This window comes from Phacochoerus africanus, chromosome 14 (genome assembly GCF_016906955.1).
Source record: "Phacochoerus africanus isolate WHEZ1 chromosome 14, ROS_Pafr_v1, whole genome shotgun sequence".
Taxonomy (NCBI): Eukaryota; Metazoa; Chordata; class Mammalia; order Artiodactyla; family Suidae; genus Phacochoerus; species Phacochoerus africanus.
The window spans coordinates 13,671,771-13,697,667 of record NC_062557.1 but is presented as its reverse complement, the minus strand read 5'-3'; the positions used below and the strand labels follow the sequence as shown (position 1 = coordinate 13,697,667).

General features: G+C 41.6%; 1 protein-coding gene across 1 annotated transcript; it reads left to right on the top strand.

Annotated features, from left to right (window-relative positions):
* Window positions 1–1,185: 1,185 nt before the first annotated feature.
* PSMD12 (proteasome 26S subunit, non-ATPase 12) lies at window positions 1,186–25,690 on the top strand. Its single transcript, XM_047757520.1, has 11 exons — window positions 1,186–1,391; window positions 9,163–9,222; window positions 9,310–9,438; window positions 11,740–11,847; window positions 13,340–13,444; window positions 17,209–17,358; window positions 17,448–17,582; window positions 19,447–19,559; window positions 21,293–21,467; window positions 24,144–24,221; window positions 25,131–25,690. Exons 1-11 carry the CDS (start codon window positions 1,284–1,286, stop codon window positions 25,338–25,340), a joined length of 1,371 nt encoding a protein of 456 aa, XP_047613476.1. The 5' UTR covers window positions 1,186–1,283; the 3' UTR covers window positions 25,341–25,690.
* The last annotated feature ends 207 nt before the right edge of the window (window positions 25,691–25,897 follow it).

Genomic DNA, 25,897 nt, shown 5'->3' with positions numbered 1-25,897 from the left:
CATGTTTTAGCGTTTATATTTTGTTTTTTGGGTTTTTTTGTCTTTTTGCCTTTCCTAGGGCTGCTCCCACGGCATATGGAGGTTCCCAGCTAGGGGTCGAATAGGAGCTGTAACCACCGGCCTACACCACAGCCACAGCAACTTGGGATCCGAGCCACGTCTGTGACCCACACCACAGCTCACAGCAACGCCAGATCCTTAACCCACTGAGCAAGGCCAGGGATCGAACCTGCAACCTCATGGTTCCTAGTCGGATTCCCTAACCACTGTGCCACGATGGGAACTCCTAGCCTTTATATTTTGAAATATATTATTTTGGTATTTTGCAATCTTTCTCCTTTACATTAGATCTAGGACTTTTTTTTAATTATGTGTGTAGATGGGTTATGTTATCCATGATTTTCATTACAGAACAGTTTTTTTGTTTGTTTGTTTTTAAGGTCTATTCAGCATTTATAAAGGGAGTTTAAGGCTAATTAAACTGAGAACCACTAACATAATGGGTAGACCACACTAAGATTTCCATTTGCTTCCCAGGCTACTGTTGACACCTGGACCACACCACACACAACCTCCTTCTCACTTTCAAGGATCTTAAGCTTTTTTAAAAGGGACCTAGATGGTGTGGGTGGTAATGAAAAAAACTTGTATGGTTCTTAAGAATTGGAAATAGGTTCCTATACAAAATCTCGTTTGATGCTCAAAAAGGTCTTTCAGGGAAAAAGCAAAAATAGTCTTTTCTAAAGATTCTTATCAACATAATATTTACCTATTGCACTACCGAACCACTGCCATGGCTTTTCTTATGAGCTTGAGGAGATTTCACAGATGAAGCCACCAAGATTCTCAACCAGATGAAACCTGAGAACTTTTTTCTTCGGGGTTTCTTTCAGCCTGCTCCTGGAGCCGGGAGAAAACCGAAATCCAAGAAAAGTTCAGTGACCTCGCCCATGGTTCCGAGAAATCGCAATATTTCAAAGCAGAGGTGTGAGAAGATATATACGACAGCCTATTTGATAACACTAGCTTTCCTCACCGCAAATTTAGAGAAGTCTGTCACCAGACGAAAACCGGACTTGGCGGGCGGGGCGGGGCCCGCTCCTAGCTCCGCCCTCAGGGCTGTCCGCGGCAGTGCCTGCCTGGCGCCCGGCGCAGGGGTCCTCGTGGGGTCCTTCGCGCGGGCTGCCCAGGCACTGCCTGAGCGGGTGCGCCGGCGGCTTCCGGTGTGGCTGACGAGTGGTGGCCGAAGCAGGGGGACAGCAAGGGACGCTTAGGCGAGGACCATGGCGGACGGCGGCTCGGAGCGGGCTGATGGGCGCATCGTGAAGATGGAGGTGGACTACAGCGCCACAGTGGATCAGCGGCTGCCCGAGTGCGAGAAGCTGGCCAAGGTAAGGGGAGGCCGGCTGCTGCTTGGCGGGCGCCAGGGGCTGAGTCACGGCGCGGAGCTTGCTTAGGCCTCTGGGGGCCTGCGGGCTGGAGTGCTCATCCCCCTATTGCCTGCAGAAGTAGGAGATCCCAGGTCTGCCTGAATAGGGAGATCCCGCACCCGGAGTACGTTAGGGCTTACGGCTTCCCAGACCCTCCCCAAGACCGATGGTCACTTCAATTCCTGGAGGGGGATGAGACTTCATAGTACTTTTTGCCTTTTCTTGGATTTTGTTTCACGTTCACTGTAGTAGTTTCTCGGGGGTTAAGGCCATTTCAGCATTCACGCTAGATCAGAAAGTTTAGATTCATTGCTCTTGCCGGATCAATTTCTCTTGTTGCTTATGGATCGTGGCGAAGTGCTTGGCCTTTGGCCAGAAGAAGGGACAGGAAAGTGATAGGAAGAAGGTGATTAACACAGGATCCCTGTCCTTAAGGAGTTCATGTAGGCAAGGAGGTAGACAAGTCACGCATGGTGGTGAGTGCTGTACAAATGTAAAAGTGTTACTGGAACACAGGAGGAAGCTGTTCGTTCTTAGAGATGGGATAAGGGAGAGTTTTACAGAGAAGCTGACGTTTGTATTAGGGCTTGAGGAGTAAGTAAGATTGGGATGGGGAGGAGTCATCCGCGGAGCAGGACCTGCGGGAAATAGACAAATAAGCACGAAAGTGCAGAATCATAGGAGCGGGGGTCATGGACAGTAGTTTAGCCCAACTGCTTATTTCCCATGAAATAGAAATTTTACTTAATCCAAACATTTATCATGCCCCCTGCTGTGTCAGGCAACTTTGTGGGTCATTTTATAGGTAAAGAAACCAAGGCTCAGAATTGTTTGTCCATCAGAACAGTTAGTAATAGATAGAACCAGGGATTTAAATCTAGGTTTGCCTGACTAAGGTTTGGATGGTTGTTGGATCAGTTCCATCATGGGATGTTGTTAAGGATTCTGCTGAGGCCTCATTAAATTCCTTCATCAATCCAGCCACAAACATTTATTGCTGTTCATTTGGGATGCTTTCACTAATAGGGGTTTTTTTTTTTTTTTTTTGTCTCTAAAGGAGCTTACTACCTCAGTACATTAAAACATAATATGTTTAGGGTCAGGAGGAGTGTCAAGTAATACTTCACATTGAATTCTTCAAAAGAACTATTTTAATGCTTCTCTTTTTTCCAGAAAAAGAATTTAGTGGGGCGTTACAAAAGACCAGCATAGGGAAAGATGATGAAGTTGATACACCTGCGTGTCTTAGGTTCGGTACTGTAAGTGGAAGAGGGTCATAAATTAACCTCTGAGCTTTCTGGCTGCTAGTGTAAAGAAACATTGCCAGTGACATAGAAGTTGGAAAACGCAAATACCTACAGCACCAGGCAGAAAGCAATCACTGACATTTATTGAATGCCTTCTTCGGTGCCAGGCAGTCTTCTAAGTCTTACATGTATTAACTCATCCGATCCTCACCTCTGCCCTGTGTGGTAGGTATTACTGTTGGTCCTGTTTTTACAGACAAGAAAACAGTCTGAGAGAAAGTGAGTCACATGCTCCAAAGCCATAGTAAAGCTGGTCATGCGGTGGAGCCAGGATGCAAACCCAAGCAGACTGATGCTAGAGCTTCTGCTCCCACCAAGCTGTCCAACCTAGTAAGCAAAGTGTAATGAGAACCTGAACTTCTAAGCACCTGCTCAGGGAGAGGGGTCCTGCCCTCAGGTTAATCTTTGCCAACTGGGAATGAAGGCCAGGCCTTGTCAACTCTTCTAATTTGAGGGTGAGACCAGGAACATGGATTTTTCTATGAATTGTCTCTGTATTTAGAAACTGGACACTAATCTGTTTTAAAGCACTGTTTGAGCCGATACCGCATAGATCAAACAAAACATACCTACAGGCCAAAATCAGCCCCAGAACCACCTCTTTGGAGTTAATAGATTGATAGTGTTCATAGAAAATAGTTAAGTGCTTTAAAGAAGGACAGCTATTCCTAGAACTGAGCCTAGGAGGGAAAAAATACCTTCCCTTCACCCACCCATTTCTTCTTATAGCCTACTGTGTGCCAGGCCCAATCAGTGTTCGAAGTTGTGAGGAGTACGCAGAGAGCTCATAGACCTGTAGGGAAAAGTGCTTCACTGCTACAGTTGTAGTTGTTCTACAGCGTGGGGCATTTATTAAGAATATTGTTTTGTTCAAGACTGTTGAAAAGATTTGCAAACTCAGATGCCCAAAGATTTTTTTTAGGTGTCAAGTGGGTGAGGAAAATGTTCAGGGGTGTCAAAGCCTGTTAAACTATGTAAAATTAAAGCCGTTGATTTTTATGTTAGGACACTGTGCCTGTGGAAAAAAAATAAGGTATAAACGTGGATTATCTTTGTGGGGAGGCGGGGCTGGGCAACCCTATGGGGTCGGAGCTGTTATGCGCATATCACTGAGGAGAAAATTGAGGGTCACAGAGGATAAGTGTCTTGCCCAGAGTAACAAAGTTGGAATACAGACTCAATGAGTCTGGCTGCAGAGCCTGTGTTTTTAACCATTACATTCTACTACTTCTCTGACTGGTATTTGAGGCCCCTGTATCAGATTGGTGAGATAATGAAAGGGATACTAATTCTTGATAATAGTTGTTGTTTCACCCTTGCATTAGGGAGTGTAAAATTAATCTAATGAAGGCCCTTTCTGAATATAAAGATGCAGTGTTTACCAGTTCCCCTCTAGCCCTACCGCCACCCTCTGCTTTTGGATTACAGTTATTTAGGAACTACTTGCTTTCTTAAATCAAATATGTCCTTTGTTTCTCCCTGCTCTTAATGTCTTTTCATTTGGTTGCCTGAAACCTCTCCTCCGTGCTTTGTTTTGTTTTGTCTTTTTTAGGGCTGCACCCAAGGCATAGGGAGGTTCCCAGGCTAGGGGTCTAATCAGAGATGTAGCCGCCGGCCTTCACCACAGCCACAGCAACATCGGATCCTTAACCCACTGAGCGAGGCCAGGGGTCGAACCCGCAACCTCATGGTTCCTAGTCGAATTGTTTCCACTGCTCCATGATGGGAACCCCTGTGGTTAACTTTTTATTGTTCTTTTCTGACTTGTTTGGATTGTTTAAGGAATCATTAAAAGATTGTATCATTTGGAGTTAAAAGACACATAGAATATATAGATGCCCAACATGTATCGATGGTGAACAAACTCCTTTTTTCTTTATCTCATTGACAAGGATTATTTTAATGAGGAAAAATGAGTCACAAAGGTCACATGTTCTAGCAAGTTGGTTTTGATAGCTCTGACCATCTTGTTCCCTTGAGTTGAAAGGCAGCACGGAGGAGGTAGAATTTCAAGATAGAGATATAATTAGACAGGGAAGGAGGGAGGAGGATGTTGAGGAATAAGACTGAACGGGGAAGATTGGGTGAAAAGGTGGGACAGTGGGGAGTTGTGTTTCATGAAATTGATGGTAGTGTCCCTCAGATAGCACTGAATCGTCAGCCATACAGCTTGTCACATCCTCCTTACTGTAACATATGAATCAGGGATTGTAAGCCAAGATCAGCTGAATAGTTCAGGTCAGTGTCCATCCTCAGCACATACTACTAGGAACTCACTTAGAAGGCAAGACATGTACATTAATACCTGTAGTACACAGTATAAAAAGATGCACCAGAATATCTACAGAAGCACCCTTATGTGCTTGGGCAGGTGCAGAACACTGAGCTGCAGTGGTGAACAGTATAGATACGGCCCCTGCTCTAGTGAGATTAGAAAGACAGTGAACATTAAAATAGAAAAGAGGAGTTCCTGTCATGGCTCAGTGGAAACGAACCTCACTAGTACCCATGCAGGTTCGATCCCTAGCCTTGCTTGGTGGGTTAAGGATCCAGTGTTGCCTTGAGCTGTGGTATAGGTTGTAGACGTGGTTCAGATCTGGCGTTGCTGTGGCTGCAGTGAAGGCCAGCAGCTGTAGCTCTGATTCAGCCCCTAGCCTGGGAACCTCCATATGCTGCAAGTGCAGCCCTAAAAAGACAAAACATTAAAAAAAATTTTTTTTTAATAAAATTAAACAAAACAATTTGGGGAAAAAATTATAAGTTTCCTGGTGGCTCAGCAGGTTCAGGATCTGGTGTTGTCACTGCCGTGGTGTGGGCTTGATCCCCTGGTCCAGGAACTTCTGTATGCTCCAAGTTCAGCCAGAATAAAAAGGAAGAAAAGTTTGAGGTTGTTGACTGAAAAAAATACACAGCCCAAAAGGTGAGAATTAGAATTCCTCCTGTAGCACAGTGGGTTAAGGATCCAGCGTTGTCTCTGGGGTAGTGGAGGTTTGATCCCTGGCCTGGCGCAGCTGGTTACGACTCTGGCTTTGCCACAGTTGTGGGTAAGTCGAAGCTGTGACTCGAATTCATTCCCTGGCCTGGGAACTTCCATATGCCATGGGTGCAGCCAAAAAAGAAAAACAGTGATAATTTCATTACTAAGAACTGTAGTTCAGGAATGCAGCCTTTCGGATAGCTCTGAGAGACTGTTCCAAAAAGGAAAAGAAGGAGCCAGAATATGGAGGAGTTTCTGCTGAAAAAAACAAAAAGCAACAACATATATTTGAACATAAAAAGATTACTGTTCATCACAAAAACAGAGTTAATGGGAGTTCCCGGCGTGGCGCAGTGGTTAACGAGTCTGACTAGGAACCATGAGGTTGTGGGTTCAGTTCCTGGCCTCGCTCAGTGGGTTAAGGATCCGGCGTTGCCATGAGCAGTGGTGTAGGTTGCAGACACGGCTCAGATCCTGCGTTGCTGTGGCTCTGTCGTAGGCCGGTGGTTACAAGCTCCGATTAGACCCCTAGCCTGGGAACCTCCATATGCTCGGAAGCGGCCCTAGAAAAGGCAAAAAGACAACAAAACAAAACAGAGCTAGTGATTTTAGTGGTTTTTTTCTGTATGGGAAGATGCAGGAGTCTGGGCGTATTGAAAACGTTCCTTTGATACGCATTTTAACTGTCTAAGGCCAGTATCCTGTTTTATGGCTGCAATATCCTTTGTTTACTGAAATGGCAGGTGACATTCTTTGTTTGCAGGATCGTTGCAAAGCAGAAGGTAAATGGGCTGGAGTGTTAAAGTAGGTGCTGAATGATTTTAGAGAGCATTATCCAAAGACACCTTTCTGAGAAGGTGATGGTGACAGTGATGGTTAGGGTTTCCTTGATACCTGTGGACCCCAGCTGTAAAGTGGTGTGTGATTCCTTCCTGTGAATAGGGTACAATTCTTTAAAATCTGTATTTCTGCCTTAATATACCTCATAGTAGACTATATTCTGTTGATCACAATCATGTGACTAATAGTAATTACAAAAGTGACATGAAACCACCACTAAACAGTATTTTGCATTTTAGCTATTTTTGCACTACATTTTTTTGCCAGATAGTAACTATTTCCCTGTGGAAATTACAGTTGACTCTTGAACAACACAGGTTTGAACTGTGTGGGTCTGCTTATACATACACTGATTTTTTTTTTCAGTTGTAAATACTGTAGTACTCCACCGTGTTTGGTCGAATCCAAGGATTTGGAGGGCAGGCTATAAATTGTATTTAGATTTTCAACTGCTCAGAGGGTCAGCACCCTCAAATCCCACCCACCCCATGTTGTTCCAGGATCAGTTGTACTTTGATTGATGTTACTATGATGGAAGCAAAGACATGGTTTAAACTCATGTGGTTTATTGTAGTGGAGGGAACATTGGACCAGGAGGCAGGCACCCTGGATTCTGGTTCCATTGATGAAGTTTTTGTGGCTGAGCCCTTTGGTCTTCAGTCAAATTTTTTTTTTTTTTTTTTTGGCCACACTCATAGCATGCGGAAGTTCTGGCCAAGGATTGAACCCATGAACCCACTGCCATAGCAGCTGCCGGAGCCTCTGCAGTGACAAAGCCAAGTCCTTAACCCACTGAGCCACAGAGGAACTCCTGCCCTCAGTCTTTTTTTTTTTTGTCTTTTGTTGTTGTTGCTATTTCTTGGGCCGCTCCCGCGGCATATGGAGGTTCCCTGGCTAGGGGTTGAATCGGAGCTGTAGCCACCGGCCTACACCAGAGCCACAGCAACGTGGGATCCGAGCTGCGTCTGCAACCTACACCACAGCTCACGGCAACGCCAGATCGTTAACCCACTGAGCAAGGGCAGGGACCGACCCCGCAACCTCACGGTTCCTAGTCGGATTCATTAACCACTGCGCCACGACAGGAACTCCTGTCCTCAGTCTTTTTAATCGCTAAAGTGAGGTGATTGGATTGAATAATCATCTCCAGCTGTCTTTCTAGTTCTAAGATTCCTTGATTCCTGTGATTTAATTAGTCTTTAACTTTGGGGAATTTATAGGTGTGTTCTATACAGCTTCCACAATTGGTGCTCCCCTTTACATAGGAAACGTTTAAATGGCAGTGATTGTATATGTTTCAGATTTAATTAAAATAAATTCAAACATATGGCTATATAGTACATACTCTGTGCTGTGTAAAAAATTCTTGTTTAAAAGTTGTTTTGGAGGAGTTCCTGTCTTGGCGCAGTGGAAACGAATCCGACTAGGAACCATGAGGTTGCAGGTTTGATCCCTGTCCTTGCTTAGTGGGTTAAGGATCCGGTGTTGCCAGGAGCTGTGGTGTAGGTCACAGACGTGCCTCGGATCTGGCGTTGCTGTGGCTCTGGTGTAGGCCGGCGGCTACAGCTCCAATTGGACCCCTAGCCTGGGAACCTCTATATGCCGTGGGTGCAGCCCTGAAAAGACAAAAAAAGCCAAAAATAAATAAATAAATAAATAAAAGTTGTTTTGGAAAATATGGAAGCAGTGTTTTGAAAGCCCAAACATTATTTGTGCTCTTAATTCAACAACTGTTTAGGTTCTTTCATCAGTGAAAGAGTAATACTGATACTCCCTCTATGGATGCCATTAAGATAAAAATAAATTTCCTTTATGGTTAGAAAAGCAGTTTATAAATAAAACTCTCATCGCTTCCAATTCACTCCTTAATATCACTACCTTAAATAAATGCAATTTTTGTGTTGTGGGTTGGTTTCACTTTTATCAAACTGTTTGCTTCCTAATGCGATGGCTTATTTTAGTCCTGGTATATTATCACCTAGGTTTATATTATTTGAATTTTGCTATTCCCATTTCTTAATGTATGGCCCAGGGAGCATGTTTGTTTTTCCAGTTGAGACAGAGGTTGCTGTCAGTTGAGGACTTGGTAGGGCAAGCTTGGTGTCATAGAAGGCTTGGGGCTTCTCAGGTGGGCTTCATGTTCTTGAAGCACAATTAAAATTTATTTCTAAAGTCACTGGAAAATTAAACCAGGGTTTCCTATCTTTTTATCACCAGATATCCTTTCAGTTTCTCCTCAGAACTTCGTGTTTTTAAATATTTATGGTGAATTTCTAAAGAAATCATTCAGTTTCCCGTTTCTATGCTTCGGAGAAAGACACAGGTGACTGGTTGGTAAGAGTCTGGGCAGAACAAGATAAACAGGTGTTACCACACTGACTTGATGAATGAGAATCCAAAACAAAGACTTGGTTTTTTCCTCAGGTGTTAAAATCATTGTCCTTCTAGAGTGTTTCTCCGAGGCATTTTGGTGTGTTAAAAATAGCTTGTGGGAGCCCTCTAAAATAGGCTGCTTTTTGTTTTTTCTGTGTCACAAGCATCTCATTTAGACTAATTTGGTTTTGTGCTGGTGGTGGTGTTTTCATTGTTCATTTGTCTTTTGTTTTAGGAAGGAAGACTTCAAGAAGTCATTGAAACCCTTCTGTCTTTGGAAAAACAGACCCGAACTGTGAGTAGATTATAGTGAAAACCTCGATTGCCATTCATTTCTTTTGACATTGTTCCATTAACCTTCAATATATTTTCATTCTTACAGGCTTCTGATATGGTGTCTACGTCCCGTATCTTAGTTGCAGTAGTGAAGATGTGCTATGAGGCTAAAGAATGGGATTTACTTAATGAAAATATTATGCTTTTATCAAAAAGACGGAGTCAGTTAAAACAAGTGAGTTCATGCTTGATCAAAAAAGAAATATGTTCAAATTGAAAGAATGACTCTTAGAAAACCTTTCTGACTTAAATCGAGTGTTAAATTAGCATTACAACATTTAGAAAGTTTTAAAAAATTCTTTCCATATTCTCAGGACAACTGCTTTTGATTTTTGTGTTTTGTTTTTGTTTTTTTGTCTTTTTTTTAGGGCTGTACCTTGGCACATGGAAGTTTCCATGCCAGGGGTCACATCAGAGCTACAGCTGTTAGCTTACACCACAGCCACGGCAATGCAGGATCTGAGCCATATCTACAACCTATGTTGCAGCTCACGGCAATGCCAGATCCTTAACTCATTGAGCGAGGCCAGGGATCAAACTGGAGTTCTTATGGCTTCATGGATACTAGTTGGGTTTGTTACCACTGAGCCACTACAGGAACTCCCAACTGCTTTTGTTTTTTCTTCTAGTCTTTATGTATTTGTGCTTTTCTGTGAAATTGTACTGAGAGTGTGATGTACCTTTCTCTTATTTCTATGTTGCTTCTTCATATTTGTTATTATTATTGTTACTTTTGCTTTTTAGGGCCGCACCTGTGGCATATAGAAGTTCCCAGGCTAGGGGTCCAATCGGAGCTATAGCTACTGCCCTACACCACAGTTCACAGCAACGCCAGATCCTTAACCCACTGAGCGAGGCCAAGGATCGAACCCACAACCTCATGGTTCCTAGTCAGATTCGTTTCCACTGTGCCATGATGGGAACTCCACATATTTATTATTTTAGATGGTTGTTATAACCTGTCAAGTTGATAATCTATGATTTACTTAATTGTATCTTTTATTAAACACTTAATATTTTGATTTTTGAGGCCATTTTTAGACATCATTTTGTTTCAAATTTCAGACTACTCATTTTGTTTATTTATTTTTTGTGTGTGTGTAGATCATTTATTTTTTTCTTTCAGCACCTTGCCATTTGATGTGGGTTTTTTTGTTTGTTTTATTCCCCAATACATTTTTTTTTTCTACTGTGCAGCATGGTGACCCTGTTACACATACATGTACACATTCTTTTTCTCACATTTCATGCTCCATGCTCCATCATAAGTGGCTAGACATAGTTCCTAGTGCTACACAGCAGGACTCATTTTGTTTAAAGATTATATATGATGTTTTTATATGCTGATTATGCTGTTTTGCTGTTTTTGTGAAGCTGGATTTTCTTTGCTGCTTTCCTGTTCTGCTTGAGGCATTCAGATGATCCTCTGGGAAGTTCCCTTGTGACCCAGTGGGTTAAGGATCTGGCATTGCCGCAGCTGTGAGTCAGGTCACAGCTGTGGCTTGGGTTCGATCCATAGCCATATATGGAACTTCCACATGCTGTTGGTGTGGCAAAAAAAAAAAAACAAAATGAACACCATTTTTCCAAGGACAGTGAGTCCTAATAATTCCTAACAATGATTGTGATATGCTGTTCAGAATCTAGGTTAGGGCTTGGAAAACTATGGGCCAAGGACTAAATCTGCCACCTTTGTAAATAAAAGTTTGGGAGGACAGAGCCACACTCATATGTCCTGTATGGCATATATATGGCAGCTTTGGAGTTACAGAGGCAGAGTTGAATAGTTGCTACAGAGACCCTGTGGTCTAAAATACTTACCAGGTAAATATTTATGAAAATCTGCAGAAAAGGTTAGCTGACCCCTGACCTAGAACATAGAATGTTACAGCTGGAAGCAAAGTAGTACATCCTGCTTGTATTACTTGTCAGGGAACTGTGGGCAAGAGATGCTGAGCTTTTTGTTGTTATATCTTATTGTGAGCATGGCTGACTGTGGCTCCTGCTCCCACCAGGTGATGGAAGCATTTTATCTTCTGCTCCTGCACCCGACTCTTCTTCCTCAGTCATAGTATCTACTGGTCATGGTTTCACTGCTGTTACAGCCACTGTTAAACTCTGCTTTTCTCTCGCCCCTCTTTTTCGATTTTTCTCTTTAATCTGTTGTCACTTCTTCCTCACTTTTCTGCTGGGTTGCAAAAATGCTAGCTAGTGGCCTTCTACTTCTAATAGACATTGCCAGACAGGCCTCTTCCAGCTTTGCTTTCATGTAGTCAGTTCACCAGCTGTAGCGGAGAGGGGTCATGAAGATTCAGTACTTCTTAGCTAAGGAAGGTTTTGATATTTTTTTAATAGGCATTTTAGTATCTAGAGTTGCTTGGAAGACCAAATCTGACCATCATACTTCATCAATAAAATACTTCCTTTTCCTGTATGAGGAATGCATTTAACTTATGAATGGTTTTTATTATTTTAGGCTGTTGCAAAAATGGTTCAACAGTGCTGTACATACGTTGAGGAAATCACAGACCTTCCAGTCAAACTTCGATTAATTGATACTCTGCGAATGGTAACAGAAGGAAAAGTGAGTTTTCTATTGGCATAACTCAGTGATAAATACTGTCTTACTTGTAGCAGAGATATTTATGTATTTAAACATTTTATTTAAGTACGTATATGTATATTTTTAAGATGAAATACGCAAATGTCATCACCTTAACTTAACCCACGTCTTTGTACATCTCCTAGGGTCTTCCCATATGCCAATGGGTATGCTTAAATAGTGACAGTCTTAGCATATCCAGACTTTTTTAGAAATTAGTGATCTTATCCCAAAATTACATTTGGTAATCATTAAAGATAAGATTAATTCACTTGGTCTAGATCTGCTTGAGAAGTCTGTGTTTGGGATAGCTAAGGTTTCATAGAGTATTTGCAGTGTGAGTTTAGTTGTCAAAACTTCACTGTCTTGCCACAATCTATTCGTATTTCTTTTGATGCCTCCCCTCCCCGCCCCCAGTCTAGTGTTTCTCTGAAAAGGGCAAGTATGAAATGATGACTGTGGTAGATATGTTTCTTTCTAGGTAGATTTTTGTGGCTTGAAGACAAAAACGTATCTTACATGTTACTACCTCTTTGGCAGTTCAGTTCATAAATGCTTATTGAGCATCTGCTTGTGTTGACGAGATCCCAAATGGGCAGGATGCTACTTTTAACCTCAAAGGGATCAATCATAGCAGTAGTTACTGTGCTGGTCATGACAGTAGCAGTGTGCCTCTAGTTCTCTGCAGCACAGAGGAGCTCCGGGAAGCCTCAACAAGTTGACAGAGTTTGGCTGGCTTTTTAAGAATGAATAGAAGTTCTACTGGGCCAGGGCATAGGGAGAAGAGCATTTTAGACGTGGCAGAAATTACATGCAGAGATATCAAAGAAAGAAACATATACATTTAGGAAACTACGCAATCAGCCCTGAAGATTAAGGATTTGGGGGTGGTGTGGGAAAAATGGGGTTACTGCAGAGCAAAAGCTGAATAGGTCAGTAAGCCCAAGCCTGAAAATTATTTCCCTAGACCATATTAGGCTACAGTTATATTTTTAATGTTTGATTTGTGTAAGTTATAACTCTAACATTACAAATAGCTATAAAAAATGCTAGTGACTTAACAAAATCAGATATTTTTAGAGAAAGTAGCCTTGTATTTAAAGAAAAATCAGAATGAGAATATTGGTTGAATTATAGATACTAGACTGCATATACTCTTTTGCAAAGTGTTATTTTTCAAATAGATTCTTTCAAAGGTACTTTCCTTTCTGTCCATTTATGTAGTTTTTGGTCCTGTTATTTGTTGAACACAGTGATTTCATTCATAGGTTCTCAAAGCATAGCTGCAAAACATGGATAATGCTTTATAGAGCTGTTTTCTTTAAAATCATGTGATTGTAACATGTTGGATATCACACAGCACCATTTGTACCCGGAAGATCAAGTACACAACAGCTGCAAGTTCAGTTCTACCTTTTCAATTTGAACACGTTTCTGTACGAATTTAGACAATAGGAATTTCTTGTGTTTGTAGATTTATGTTGAAATTGAGCGTGCTCGGCTGACGAAAACATTAGCAACTATAAAAGAACAGAACGGCGACGTCAAAGAGGCAGCCTCCATTTTACAGGAGTTACAGGTAAGGTGCTGTATTGTAGAGGGTATAACATTTTACACTTGGTCAGCAATATTTTCTTAGGGAAATTGCTTCTTTTGGCCCTTATCACTTTTTTTCTAAACCACCAAGATTAAGATTGTGAAGTCAAGTATGAGTTTGTTCAAGGAGCTGGAAATTGTGTGATTATGCCCCCAACAAAATTTAACTGCTAAAGAAGTTTTGAAGAAAACTAGGATCAACAAAATAGTCTTGGAGTTCCCTGGTAGAGCAGTAGATTAAGGATTCAGCATTGTCCCTGTTGTGGCCTGAGTTTGATCTGTAGCCCTGGAACTTCTGCCTCCCAGAGGCATGACCAAAAACATGGTCTTGGAGTTCCTGCTGTGGAGCAATGGGTTAAGGACTGAACATTGTCTCTGCAGCACCTCGGGTCTATCCCTGGCCCTGCACAGTAGGTTAAGGATCTGGAGTTACTACAGTTGTGTCATAGGTCTTAGCTGTGGCTCAGATTTGATCCCTGGCCTGGGAACTTCCATGTGCTGAGGGTGCAGCCAAGAAAAAAATTAGTCTTAGTTTTGTGCTATTGTTTGACATTTTAGTTTTCTTTCTTTCTTTCTTTCTTTCTTTCTTTTTTTTTTTTTTTCCTTTTTGGGGGTGTACCTGAGGTATGTGGAGGTTCCCAGGCTGGGAGTCTAATTGGAGCTGTTGCTGCTGGCCTACGCCACCGCTATAGCAGCAAGGGAACTGAGCTACACCTGCAACCTACACCACAGCTCATGGTGGTGACATGGGATCCTTAACCCACTGAGCAAGGCCAGGGATCAAACCTGCAACCTTATGGTTCCTAGCCAGGTTTGTTAACCACTGAGCCACAAAGGGAACTCCAAACCGTATTTTTCAACCAGGAGGATTATGTGCCTCATGATTCAACATCCCCTATAAAATATTCTTGCCAAAAAAATTAACCTCAATTATATAAAGCCTCTACCAGTTTTTAAGTTATTCCAGTTTTTAAGGTGTATCAATAACAGAGGAGCCTGTTAAATGATACCATAGGCACGCACTCTGTAAACTTCAGACTCTAGGAAAGTATGGGATGATTGACTTGATTTCTTCAGCAAATAAATGGCAAGGAAAAAAGAGACATAAAAAATATATCTACAGGAGTTCCTGTCGTGGCGCAGTGGTTAACAAATCCGACTAGGAACCATGAGGTTGCAGGTTCAGTTCCCTGGCCTTGCTCAATGGGATAAGGATCTGGTGTTGCCATGAGCTGTGGTGTGGGTCACAGACGTGGCTCGGATACCGCGTTGCTGTGGCTCTGGCATAGGCTGGCAGCTGCAGCTCCGATAGACCCCTAGCCTGGCAACCTCCATATGCCGCGGGAGCAGCTCAAGAAAAGGCAAAAAGACAAAAAAATATATATATATACAAATTGCGAAGTATGATCCTTATTTGGATTCTGAATTGATTAAAAAAAATGAGACTATTGAGGAGTGACTAGGTATCTAGTGATATTCGGATTTTTTTTTTTTTTTGTCTTTTCTGGGGCCACTTCCCACGGCACATGGAGGTTCCCAGGCTAGGGGTTGAATCGGAGCTGTAGCCACCGGCCTACGCCAGAGCCACAGCAACTCGGGATCCAAGCCTCGTCTGCAACCTACACCACAGCTCATGGCAACGCCAGATCCGTAACCCACTGAGCAAGGCCAGGGATGAACCCTAGTTGGATTCATTAACCACTGCACCACGACGGGAACTCCAGGAATTTTTAGAGGATAATTTTTTCCAAAGTTTGCCTTTCAGAGATACTTACTGAAATATTTGATATCTTGTCTAAGATTTGCTTCAAAGTAATTGACACATGGAGAGTGAGTGATGATGTAGAAATGAAACACTGATAGTTCACTGTATGTGTTTTTATTTTCCTTGAAAAATTACAAAGGACAGGTAGTGTACGTAAAGTACTTAACACAGTGTCTGACACACAGCAACTGTTGAACAACTATTTTAAAAAATTACAGGAGCTCCCACTGTGGCACAAGGGGCTTGGTGGCATCTCTGGAGCGCTATGACACGGGTTCGATCCCCCAGCCTGGCATAGTGGGTTAAAGACCGGAGCTTTGGCATAGGTCAAACCTGTGGCTCAGATCTGATCCCTGCCCCAGGAACAGCCAAAAAAGAAAAAAAAAATTACAAGGAAGGCAGTGAAATAAAAGCATTTTTAGACCAAATTGTAGTAATAACAATAACATTACTTCATTCTTCTCTGTAAATGTGTCATTCTAGATTTTATAGGTCATTTATGATAATGTATGCCAAATATTATATTAGAAACTTTTCATAACATTTGATATAATTGATTCTCTGTTTTTCTTTGTATCTACAAACTATATTTTACATCCATAAGAGGTCATATCAGCCTTATTATCTGAATTTTAAAAAGACCAATGCTGGAGTTTCCTGGTAGCCTAGTAGTTAAGGATCTGGTGTTGCATGGGTTGCTGTGGCCTGGGTTGGGTCCCTGGCCTGGTAACTTCCACATGCTGTGGTTGCAGCCAAAAAAAAAAAAAAAAGTGCCTCTTTTTTTTATGATGTTTTCAACTTGTATAGTTAGCCTGCAACTGATATCTTTTTTCATATTTAGAATCATCATTTCCTCATTAGCATTAGGAAAAAGCAAATTAAAACCATGATGAGATACCACTGCACACTACCTGTAAGAATAGACTGACAGTAAATACCAAGAGCTGGCAGAGATGCAAAACAACCAGAACTCTCAGAGATTGGTGGTGGGAATGCAAAATGGTGCAGCCACCCTGGAAAACAGTTTGGCAGTTTCTCATGAAGTTAAACATGCTTACTGTATAACCCAGCAATCCCATCCCTTGGGTACCCAAGAGAAAGGAAAACTTTAGGTTCACCCAAACCTTGTCCACCAATATTCAGAGTAACTTTATTTGTGGCAGACAAAAGAAATCCGTCCAGATGTTCTTCATCCATGCAGTGGAATACTACTTAGCCATTAAAAAAGAAAAAGAACTGTTTGATTTACGCAACAACTTGAATGATCTTATTATTTTTTCTTGTTAAAGCCATACCTGCACCATTGTTCCTGGGCTGGAGGGTTGAATAGGAGCTACAAGTGTTGGCCTATGCCACAACCACAGCAACATGGGATCCAAGCTGCATTTGCGACCTACACCGCAGCTTGTGGCAGTGCCAGATCCTTAACCCACTGAGTGAGGCCAGGGTTGAACCCACATCCTCATGGACACTGTTGGGTTCTTAATCCACTGAGCCACAACAGGAAGTCTGAATCTTACCTTTGTCAGCATCATGCTGTGTGAACAAAGACAATCTCAAAAGGTTGCGTATTATATTTGACATTCCTGAAAAGACAGTTCCGTAGTGTTGGCAGTCAGCTCATTGGTTGTCAAGGGTTAAGAGTCAGGATTGTGTTTCTGTAAAGGGGGAGTTTGAGGGAGTTTTTGAAACAATGGAACTCTTTGATATATTGATTATCATGGTGGTTACAGAAATCTGACACTTGTCAAAATTCATAGAACTTCACACCAAAAGAAAAAAATCCATTTTACTGTATAATAATTTTTTTAAGTTGCGTTTTCCTGAGGAAACTAGCTTTTTTTATATCAGCAACACTCCCCAAGTATGCATAAAGCTTCTTAATATTTCTCAAGTGTGAACTTTCAATGTCTTTAGTTTTGTTGCAATTTTAAAAGATTTCTAAGTATTATAAACTTATTTGGGGGACTTAACTCTGCTAGGTGGAAACCTATGGGTCAATGGAAAAGAAAGAGCGAGTGGAGTTTATTTTGGAGCAAATGCGGCTGTGCCTAGCTGTGAAGGATTATATTCGCACACAAATCATCAGCAAGAAAATTAACACCAAGTTTTTTCAGGAGGAAAATACAGAGGTAAGCCTGTCTCTGACTATAAGTTTACTTTTAAAGTGTTTAGGGGAAAAACCCTGTAAACTCCAATTAATTTTGTCAATTTTTTCCAGAAATTAAAGTTGAAATACTATAACTTAATGATTCAGCTGGATCAGCATGAAGGATCTTATTTGTCAATTTGTAAGCACTACAGAGCAATTTATGACACTCCGTGTATACAGGCAGAAAGTGAAAAGTGGCAACAGGTAAGAATATAGTCTTAACCTTGACATTGGTAATTATTAGGAAGAATTTGTATTTTTTATCTACTTTGAAATACTTTTTTTTGTTGTTTTTTGTCTTTTTAGGGCCATACCTGAGGCATTAGAAATTCCCCAGGCTAGGGGTAAAATCTGAGCTACAGCTGCCTGCCACAGCCACAGCAACTCGGGATCTGAGCCGGGTCTGTGACCTCTACCACAGCTCACAGCAATGCTGGATCCTTAACCCACTGAGCAAGGCCAGGGATCAAACCCGTGTCCTCATGGATACCAGTCAGGTTCGTTAACCGCTTAGCCACAACGGGAACTCCTGAAATACCTTTAACCTCAGTAATTATATGTATGCAATTGTATGGTGCTGCTTTCTATTCAATATGTTGATAATTCACTTTATCCTTACCGATTCAGGTGAATTGTGGCAGTGCTGTAAATTATTTATGACCTTTGAAGAAATGTAAGCTTACATTTAGGCTGTAGGTTACCTTTTAACAAAGGTACAGGGAGTTCCCGTCGTGGCACAGTGGTTAACGAATCCGACTAGGAACCATGAGGTTGCGGGGTCGGTCCCTGCCCTTGCTCAGTGGGTTAAGGATCCGGTGTTGCCGTAAGCTGTGGTGTGGGTTGCAGACGAGGCTTCGGATCCCGCGTTGCTGTGGCTCTGGCGTAGGCCAGTGGCTACAGCTCCGATTCGACCCCTAGCCTGGGAACCTCCATATGCCGTGGGAGCGGCCCAAAGAAATAGCAAAAAGACAAAAAAAACCCACAAAGGTACAGATAGACTTAGCATTACTTTGGAAAATTATTTTATAAAATTTGTAAGTAGCTTATATATAGTAGATTTCACATTTATGCTGCTAACTTGCTATAAGAACTTTTTGTTTTATACATTTGTTTTAAAAAAATAGGAGTTTCCCTGGTGGCCTAGCAGTTAAGGATTTGGTATTGTCACTGCTATGGCTTGGGTTCAGTCCCTGGCCTAGGAACTTCCACATGCCATGGGTGCAGCCAAGAAAAAAAAAAGAAAGAAAGAAAAATTAAGAATATGGGATTAACAGATACATACCAATATATATAAAGTAGATAAACAATAAGGACCTGCTATACAGCACAGGGAACTATATTCAGTATCTTGTAGTAACCTATAGTAGAGAAGAATCTGAAAAAATACATATAACTGAATCGTTTTATTGTATATCTGAAACGACATTAAATAAATTAACTGTATTTCAGTTTTTTAAAAAAATTAGGAATTCCTCGGTCCCTCAGTAGGTTAAGGATCCGGCACTGTCACTGCTATGGCACAAGTTCCAACCCTGGCCCAGGAACTTCCACATGCCATAGGTTCAAAATAAAAAATTCAGCCCAAGTAGTCATTCAGATTAGCAAAGATGGAGTTCCCGTTGTGGCTCAGCAGAAACGAATCTGACTAGCATCCATGAGGACACAGGTTCAATTCCTGGCCTCACTCAGTGGGTTAAGGATCCAGCGTTGCCGTGAGCTATGGTGTAGGTCACAGACATGGCTCGGATCTGGCATTGCTGTGGCTGTGGTGTAGGCCAGCGGCTGCAACTCCAATTCAACCCCTAGCCTGCAAACCTCCATGTGCCAAAGGTGTGGCCAAAAAAAAAAAGACCAAAAAAAATTAGCCAAGATTTGCTGTACTTGTTTTATGAGAGCCTTGTGAAAAGTAAATTATTACGGAAAGGCTCTATGAAGTAGAACAACCTGATAAGATTTTTCTCCTAAGATGTTAGAATATAATATTAAGAATCAATTTTCACTTTCTGCCAAAGTTTCCGTTTTGTTTCTAATCTCGTGTGTAATCTATTATGTTGTACAATTTTTTTAGGCCCTGAAAAGTGTTGTCCTTTATGTTATCTTGGCTCCTTTTGACAATGAACAGTCAGATTTGGTTCACCGAATAAGTGGTGACAAGAAATTAGAAGAAATCCCTAAATACAAGTAAGTACTTTTATAATTAGTATAGTATGTCTCAGTGGAAGCACCATTTTGAAAGGAAATTGGTTAACCTAAGTGTATACTTCTTAATTGGTTGCTGATAGAGTATATTAGAATCTAAATAGAGAAAGTGGGATTTTTTTTTTAGGACTGCATTAGAAGAAATTAATGTAATAAGATTATGATACACTTCAGTCAAAGCCACTTATCAAATAGAAGTTTTATTTCAAGCTCACTTTAGCAGTTTTTGGTTAATTAACCATTTGATAATTTTTTGTTTTTGTTTTTGTTTTTTTTTGTTTGTTTTGTCTTTTTGCTATTTTTTGGGGCCACTTCCGTGGCATATGGAGGTTCCCAGGCTAGGGGTCCTAATCAGAGCTGTAGCCGCTGGCCTACACCAGAGCCACAGCAACTCGGGATCCGAGCCGCATCTGCAACCTACACCACAGCTCACAGCAACGCCGGATCGTTAACCCACTGAGCAGGGGCAGGGATCGAACCCGCAACCTCATGGTTCCTAGTCGGACTCGTTAACCACTGCGCCACGACAGGAACTCCTGATAATTTTTTTTATCATTAATAAATGTTTGGGGGCTTTGTGATTTTGGAAGTGCATGTTTCTGAAGATCTGTTCTATGAAACAGACATAGGCTTTATCATAAGCACAATGGACTTTTTCTTTTAGAAAATATATAGATATATATATCTTTTTTTTTCCCCCTGTAGTCATGGTATGCAGATGTTCCCGGGCCAGGAATCAAACGTGTGCCACAGCAGTGACCCAAACCACTGCAGTGAAAATGCTGGATTCTTTAACCTACTGAGCCACATGGGAACTCCTAGCTATTTTTCTTTTACCTGTTTCTTTACTAAGTTTATGGTCAGTTAGTCCAGAGATTGGCAAATACAGTACAGGAGAGGAGAGGGCAGAATGATAAGTAGGGCAGTGTGCTATTCAGAATTACTGAGGAAAAAAATGTAGTAAAGTTGGTAAAATAATCAATTGGTGTCTTGTTCTACAAACAAAACTTTATAAAAATGGTCCTTGTTGGAGTTCCCTGGTGGCCTAGTGGTTAAGGACTCAGCATTGTCACTGCTATGGCTTGGGTTTGATCCCTGGCCTGGGAACTTCCACGTGCACAGGTGTGGCCAAAAATAAATCATCTTTGTTAATATTTTTAAAAATTTGCCTTCAGAGTTCCCGCTGTGGCTCAGCAGGTTACAAACCTGGCTAGTATCCATGAGGATGTGTGTTCGATCCCTCTCCTCACTCAGTGGGTTAAGGATCCTGCATTGTTCTGGCTGTAGTGGTGGTGTAGGCTGGCAGCTGCAGCTCCCATTCAGCCCCTAGCCTGGGAACTTCCATATGCCACAGGTGTGGCCCTAAAAAGCAACAACAGGGAGTTCCCGTCGTGGCGCAGTGGTTAATGAATCCGACCAGGAACCATGAGGTTGCGGGTTCCGTCCCTGCCCTTGTTCAGTGGGTTAACGATCCGGCGTTGCCTTAAGCTGTGGTGTAGATTGCAGACGCGGCTCGGATCCCACGTTGCTGTGGCTCTGGCATAGGCTGGTGGCTACAGCTCTGATTCGACCCCTAGCCTGGGAACCTCCATATGCCGCTGGAGCAGCCCAAGAAATAGCAAAAAAAAAAGCAACAACAACAAAAAATTTGCTTTCGTATTAGATGAAACTTAATTTTTTCAGATTTGGAATATTAAGTTTTATGTAATTCGCAGGGATCTTTTAAAGCTTTTTACCACAATGGAGTTGATGCGATGGTCCACACTTGTTGAAGATTATGGAATGGAATTAAGAAAAGGTTCTCTGGAGAGTCCTGCAACCGACGTTTTTGGTTATACGGAGGAAGGCGAAAAAAGGTGGAAAGACTTGAAGAACAGAGTTGTTGAACATGTAAGACTCTGGCATGATGGAGGTGATAATTTGGAAGTAAACTTGAGCAGGAGTTCCTGCTGTGGTGCAGTGAGTTAAGAACCTGACTGCAGTGGCTCTGGTCACTGTGGAGGTACAGGTTCGATACCTGGCCTGGAGCAGTGGGTTAAAGGATCCAGCATTGCGGCAGCTGCAACCTAGGTCACAGCTGTGGCTTGGATTCAGTCCTTGGCTCAGGAACTTCCATATGCCATGGGTGCAGCCATAAAAAAAAAAGTAAACTTAAGCAAATTTGAACATAAACTTTTATTTCTCAGGTTTGATAATCCGGTGTTTCTTTTGGATGTTATGTCTTTAATTATTCACTTTAGGATTTTTTTTTTTCCTATGCCCAATGAAGTAGTGATATAAATTTGTTGTTCAAATGTTTATTGTCTCTTTCCCAAAGCATATCTTACTTACCCCTCTTGTTTCCCCCCTTACCGGTATCTTTTTAGCTTTTTAGAAAAGGTAATGTGTCAGCATGCTACAATTGGAGAGACCCTCTCAAGAATCCAAAATATTAGAGCATATAAACCAGGAGGAATTACTTAAGAATGCGAAGGGTGGATGGGGGTGGAGGGAGTGTTTTTTTCCTGGTACTCCCTTGGTAGTTTTGGAGATGGGTAGCATGTCTTAAACCTGACCTTTGAGGAATTCCCTAGAGGCTTATTGAGTTAAGGATCCAGTGTTGTCACTGCTGTGGCGAAGGTTCAGTCCCCATCCTGGGAACTTCTGGGTGCCATGGACGCAGTCAAAACAGAAAACAAACAAAAAACCCACTGACCCTTGATCTTTTGTCACTACAGATTGAATGAACTATGACAGCATTCATTCATGTAACAGGTATTTGTTGTGAGCCTTCTGGGTTCCAAAGTGCTAGGACACATGAGAGAATAAGTCATGGTCCTGCCTTTTCTTTTTTGGCCACCCTGAGGCATAAGCAGTTCCCAGGCCAGGGATCAGATCTGAGCTGCAGTTGCAACCTCTGCCATAGCTGAGGCAACACTGGATCCTTTACGCCACTGGGTACCGGGCTGGGGATTGAACCTGCGTCCTGGCACTGCAGAGACACCTCCAATCCTGTTGCACCACAGCAGTAACCCGGTCCTTGCTTTCAAAATGCTTAGAGATAAATCACAAGAAAAGATGCTGTTATATTGTGAGCTACACGGGAAGTCCAGAAGTTGCTTTTATAAATAAAAGTACTATAGGTATTATGGTACAAGTATATATAGACTAGAGGGGAATATCAGGAGAGAGTTGATTGGTTCTACCTGGAAGAATGGTCAGGCTGGATTTTTAAGAATCCATGCAGGAGGTAAGATTTGTAAGAGGAGGACGTAGTTAGCAGCAGACAGGAGACTGTGCTGGGGCATGGAGGCAGCAAACCAGAAGGAGAACTTGGGGAGCGCTAAGAAGAGGGTTCAGTGGGTAAGGAAGTCGAAGTTGCAGAAAAGGTCGGGGTCATAACAAAGTCTGTGTGCCCCAGGAGCAAAGACCGAGAGGACGATGACCAGCTGTACTGTACAGAGACTCCTCTGGGAGAGTGCAGAGTGGCTTGAGAGAAGAAAGACTGGGAAGTGGGAAGACGAGCTAAGTGAGGGGGCTTTATGGGTCTGGATTAAGGCAGTAGCCAAGGTATTGAGAAAGAGTGGCTGGAATGGAATAAACTATTTTTAAAAAGAAAGGCAAGAGAATTGGGTCATTGATTAAATGTAAAGGATGAAGGAGAAGCAGGGGGTCTAGAATGATTCCTAACAGCGTGGTGTTGCCTTCAGCCCCCTTGAGACCCCCATTTTCCCTGCTGCTTTCATAGTAGCGTTAACATTAAGAATAACAAAGGGTGTCTCTCTGTCTCCTGTTAGCCTCATTTCCAGTGAAAATTAGGAAATTTCATTTCAGGTTATCTTTACACAGTTATAATGATGATAAAGTGGAGTTTTGTGATGACCTGGATCATTTTAAAAATTTTAGCATTTTTAACCTTCGTGTCATAATGAGAAAAGCTTAACTTTAGATTCTTGCATGTAGCAAACCTATTTTACGTACAGTTACAACTTTTAACAGTGAATTTAGTTAAGCCTGTATTTTGACTACCTAATATTTAAAAAGAGTTGTATGGAGTTCCCATCATGGCACAGTGGTTAACGAATCCGACTAGGAACCATGAGGTTGCGGGTTCGATCCCTGCCCTTGCTCAGTGGGTTAAGGATCTGGCTTAAGGATCTGGCGTTGCCGTGAGCTGTGGTGTGGGCCGCAGACGCGTTTCGGATCGCACGTTGCTATGGCTCTGGCGTAGGCTGGCAGCTACAGCTCCGATTGGACCCCTAGCCTGGGAACCTCCATATGCCGCGGGAGCGGCCCAAGAAATGACAGAAAGACAAAAAAATAAAATAAAATAAAATAAAAAATAAATAAAAAAAAAAAAAGTTGTTGAGCATACTCAGAATAACAAAAATAACTGCAGAAGCCAAAATATCTGAATATTTAGTTTTGTTACTGATGTTTAGAACCAGCTTCATTCCAGTGGTGGACTATAGAAAAATAAAAGCTCCAAGTCTTGCCATGTTAACTAAATCTTTTTGGATGTGAAAACAGATAGGCTTTTCCCCTTACTGACAGCTGTGTCCTCTCTGCCCTCTATTTTCTCCTCAGAATATTAGAATAATGGCCAAGTATTACACGAGGATAACAATGAAGAGGATGGCACAGCTTCTGGATCTGTCTGTTGATGTAAGTAGTAAACATCATTGTTTGGAGCCATTCATTGTGAAAAGCGATTGACCTATAAAAATTAAGTGAGAAAATCAATTTTGTTTTATTACTTAGCTTTAAGTTTAGGTGCTAGAAGGTTTCCCCAAAGAGTAACCTAAATACCAAGTTTATAGTTACAGGAATGTTGTTCTCACTTAAGTATGTTAGTTTTACACTGATTACTTTGAAGTCCACAGTATCTATTTCTCTGATAAATATGCCTGGGTTCCCAAAAGTGAACTGCAGAAGTAAAACATAAAGAGGTCCCAGGACATGTTGGAGGAGTGTGGTGTTCACACGGGGTTTTATGCCTGTAAAACGTACACCACCAAAGCGAGAGAAGTTACGGGAAGTGTATAGTCCTGGTCCGAAAAACCATTTCTGTCACCAGAAGGAGTGGTGGTGGTTTGGCTGGAAAAGAAGAATCGAGGAATATTAGGGATGGGGGCTTGATCTGTGGTTAGTTGATTACTCTTTTCATTTCTGGCCAAGAGAATGAAGGACCAGAGTCCTTCGAAGTATGGCTGCATCGTTGGCGAGTGACAGCATATATGCTAACCTAGCGTTTCTGGAGACACACTAACTGTATAAGACGCCTTTTAGGAGGAAACTTTGGAGCAGGTAGGCCAAGTTGCTGTTTGTCGGCAACAGGCTCTTGCGTGGTGCCCGCAGCACTGACTTTGCAGGGAGGTTCAAACTGAGCCCGGACTCTGAGTGGACTCATTCTCATCATTGCTTAGACTCTCAGTAAAAGAAGTACATCATTCGCAGGGTATCAGCAGTTTCTAACTCAAAAATGAATTTTAGCCCTGCATATGCTTTTCTTAAATTTAGTTTTATTATCTAAAATTATCTTGTCCTAATCCAGTTTGTCTTTCTCTCTTACAGGAGTCAGAGGCTTTTCTCTCGAATCTAGTAGTTAACAAGACCATCTTTGCTAAAGTAGACAGATTGGCAGGAATTATCAACTTCCAGAGACCCAAGGATCCAAATAATTTATTAAATGACTGGTCTCAGAAACTGAACTCATTGATGTCTTTAGTTAACAAAACCACACACCTCATAGCCAAAGAGGAGATGATACATAATCTACAATAGGGGTCTTCATGCCCTTACTGCTTTTAGAAAAGAGTTAAAATTGGAAGTCATTTAAAAAAAAACAAAAAGACTTTTATGGTGTATATGTTGTTTTTTTTTCTTTGCTCAGCTCTTTTGTCTAAAATTTAAAAGATAGTGAATATGTTTGAGGCCCCTTTCAACCTTTCAATTCCTCAGTTTCATTGTTAACTTTGCATTTGCAATTGGTGCATTTCTATTGTCTGAGTACTCAAAAAATTGTCATAACTTGCCTACATATGTTTTTCTGTCATTTGAAACCTTTTTAGCTATTACTTGTTTTCATTCAGCTAACAACCATAATTATAATAAAAGCAGCATATGCACATTTACTTTCTATGGTTACCTGTGTTTCTAAACATTTTGTGAGATAGTGATTTAAGTGTTTTTAAAATAAAATAAATTTTGTTGTAAAGCTATCAGTTATTTAGTAGAGTTTAAAAGGCACATAGAACATATAAGAACATTTGGTATAAAGTTGTGATTTGTGAAGAATTTGTATTTTAGCATTGTGGCAGGAGGTCTCTAATTGAGCGTAC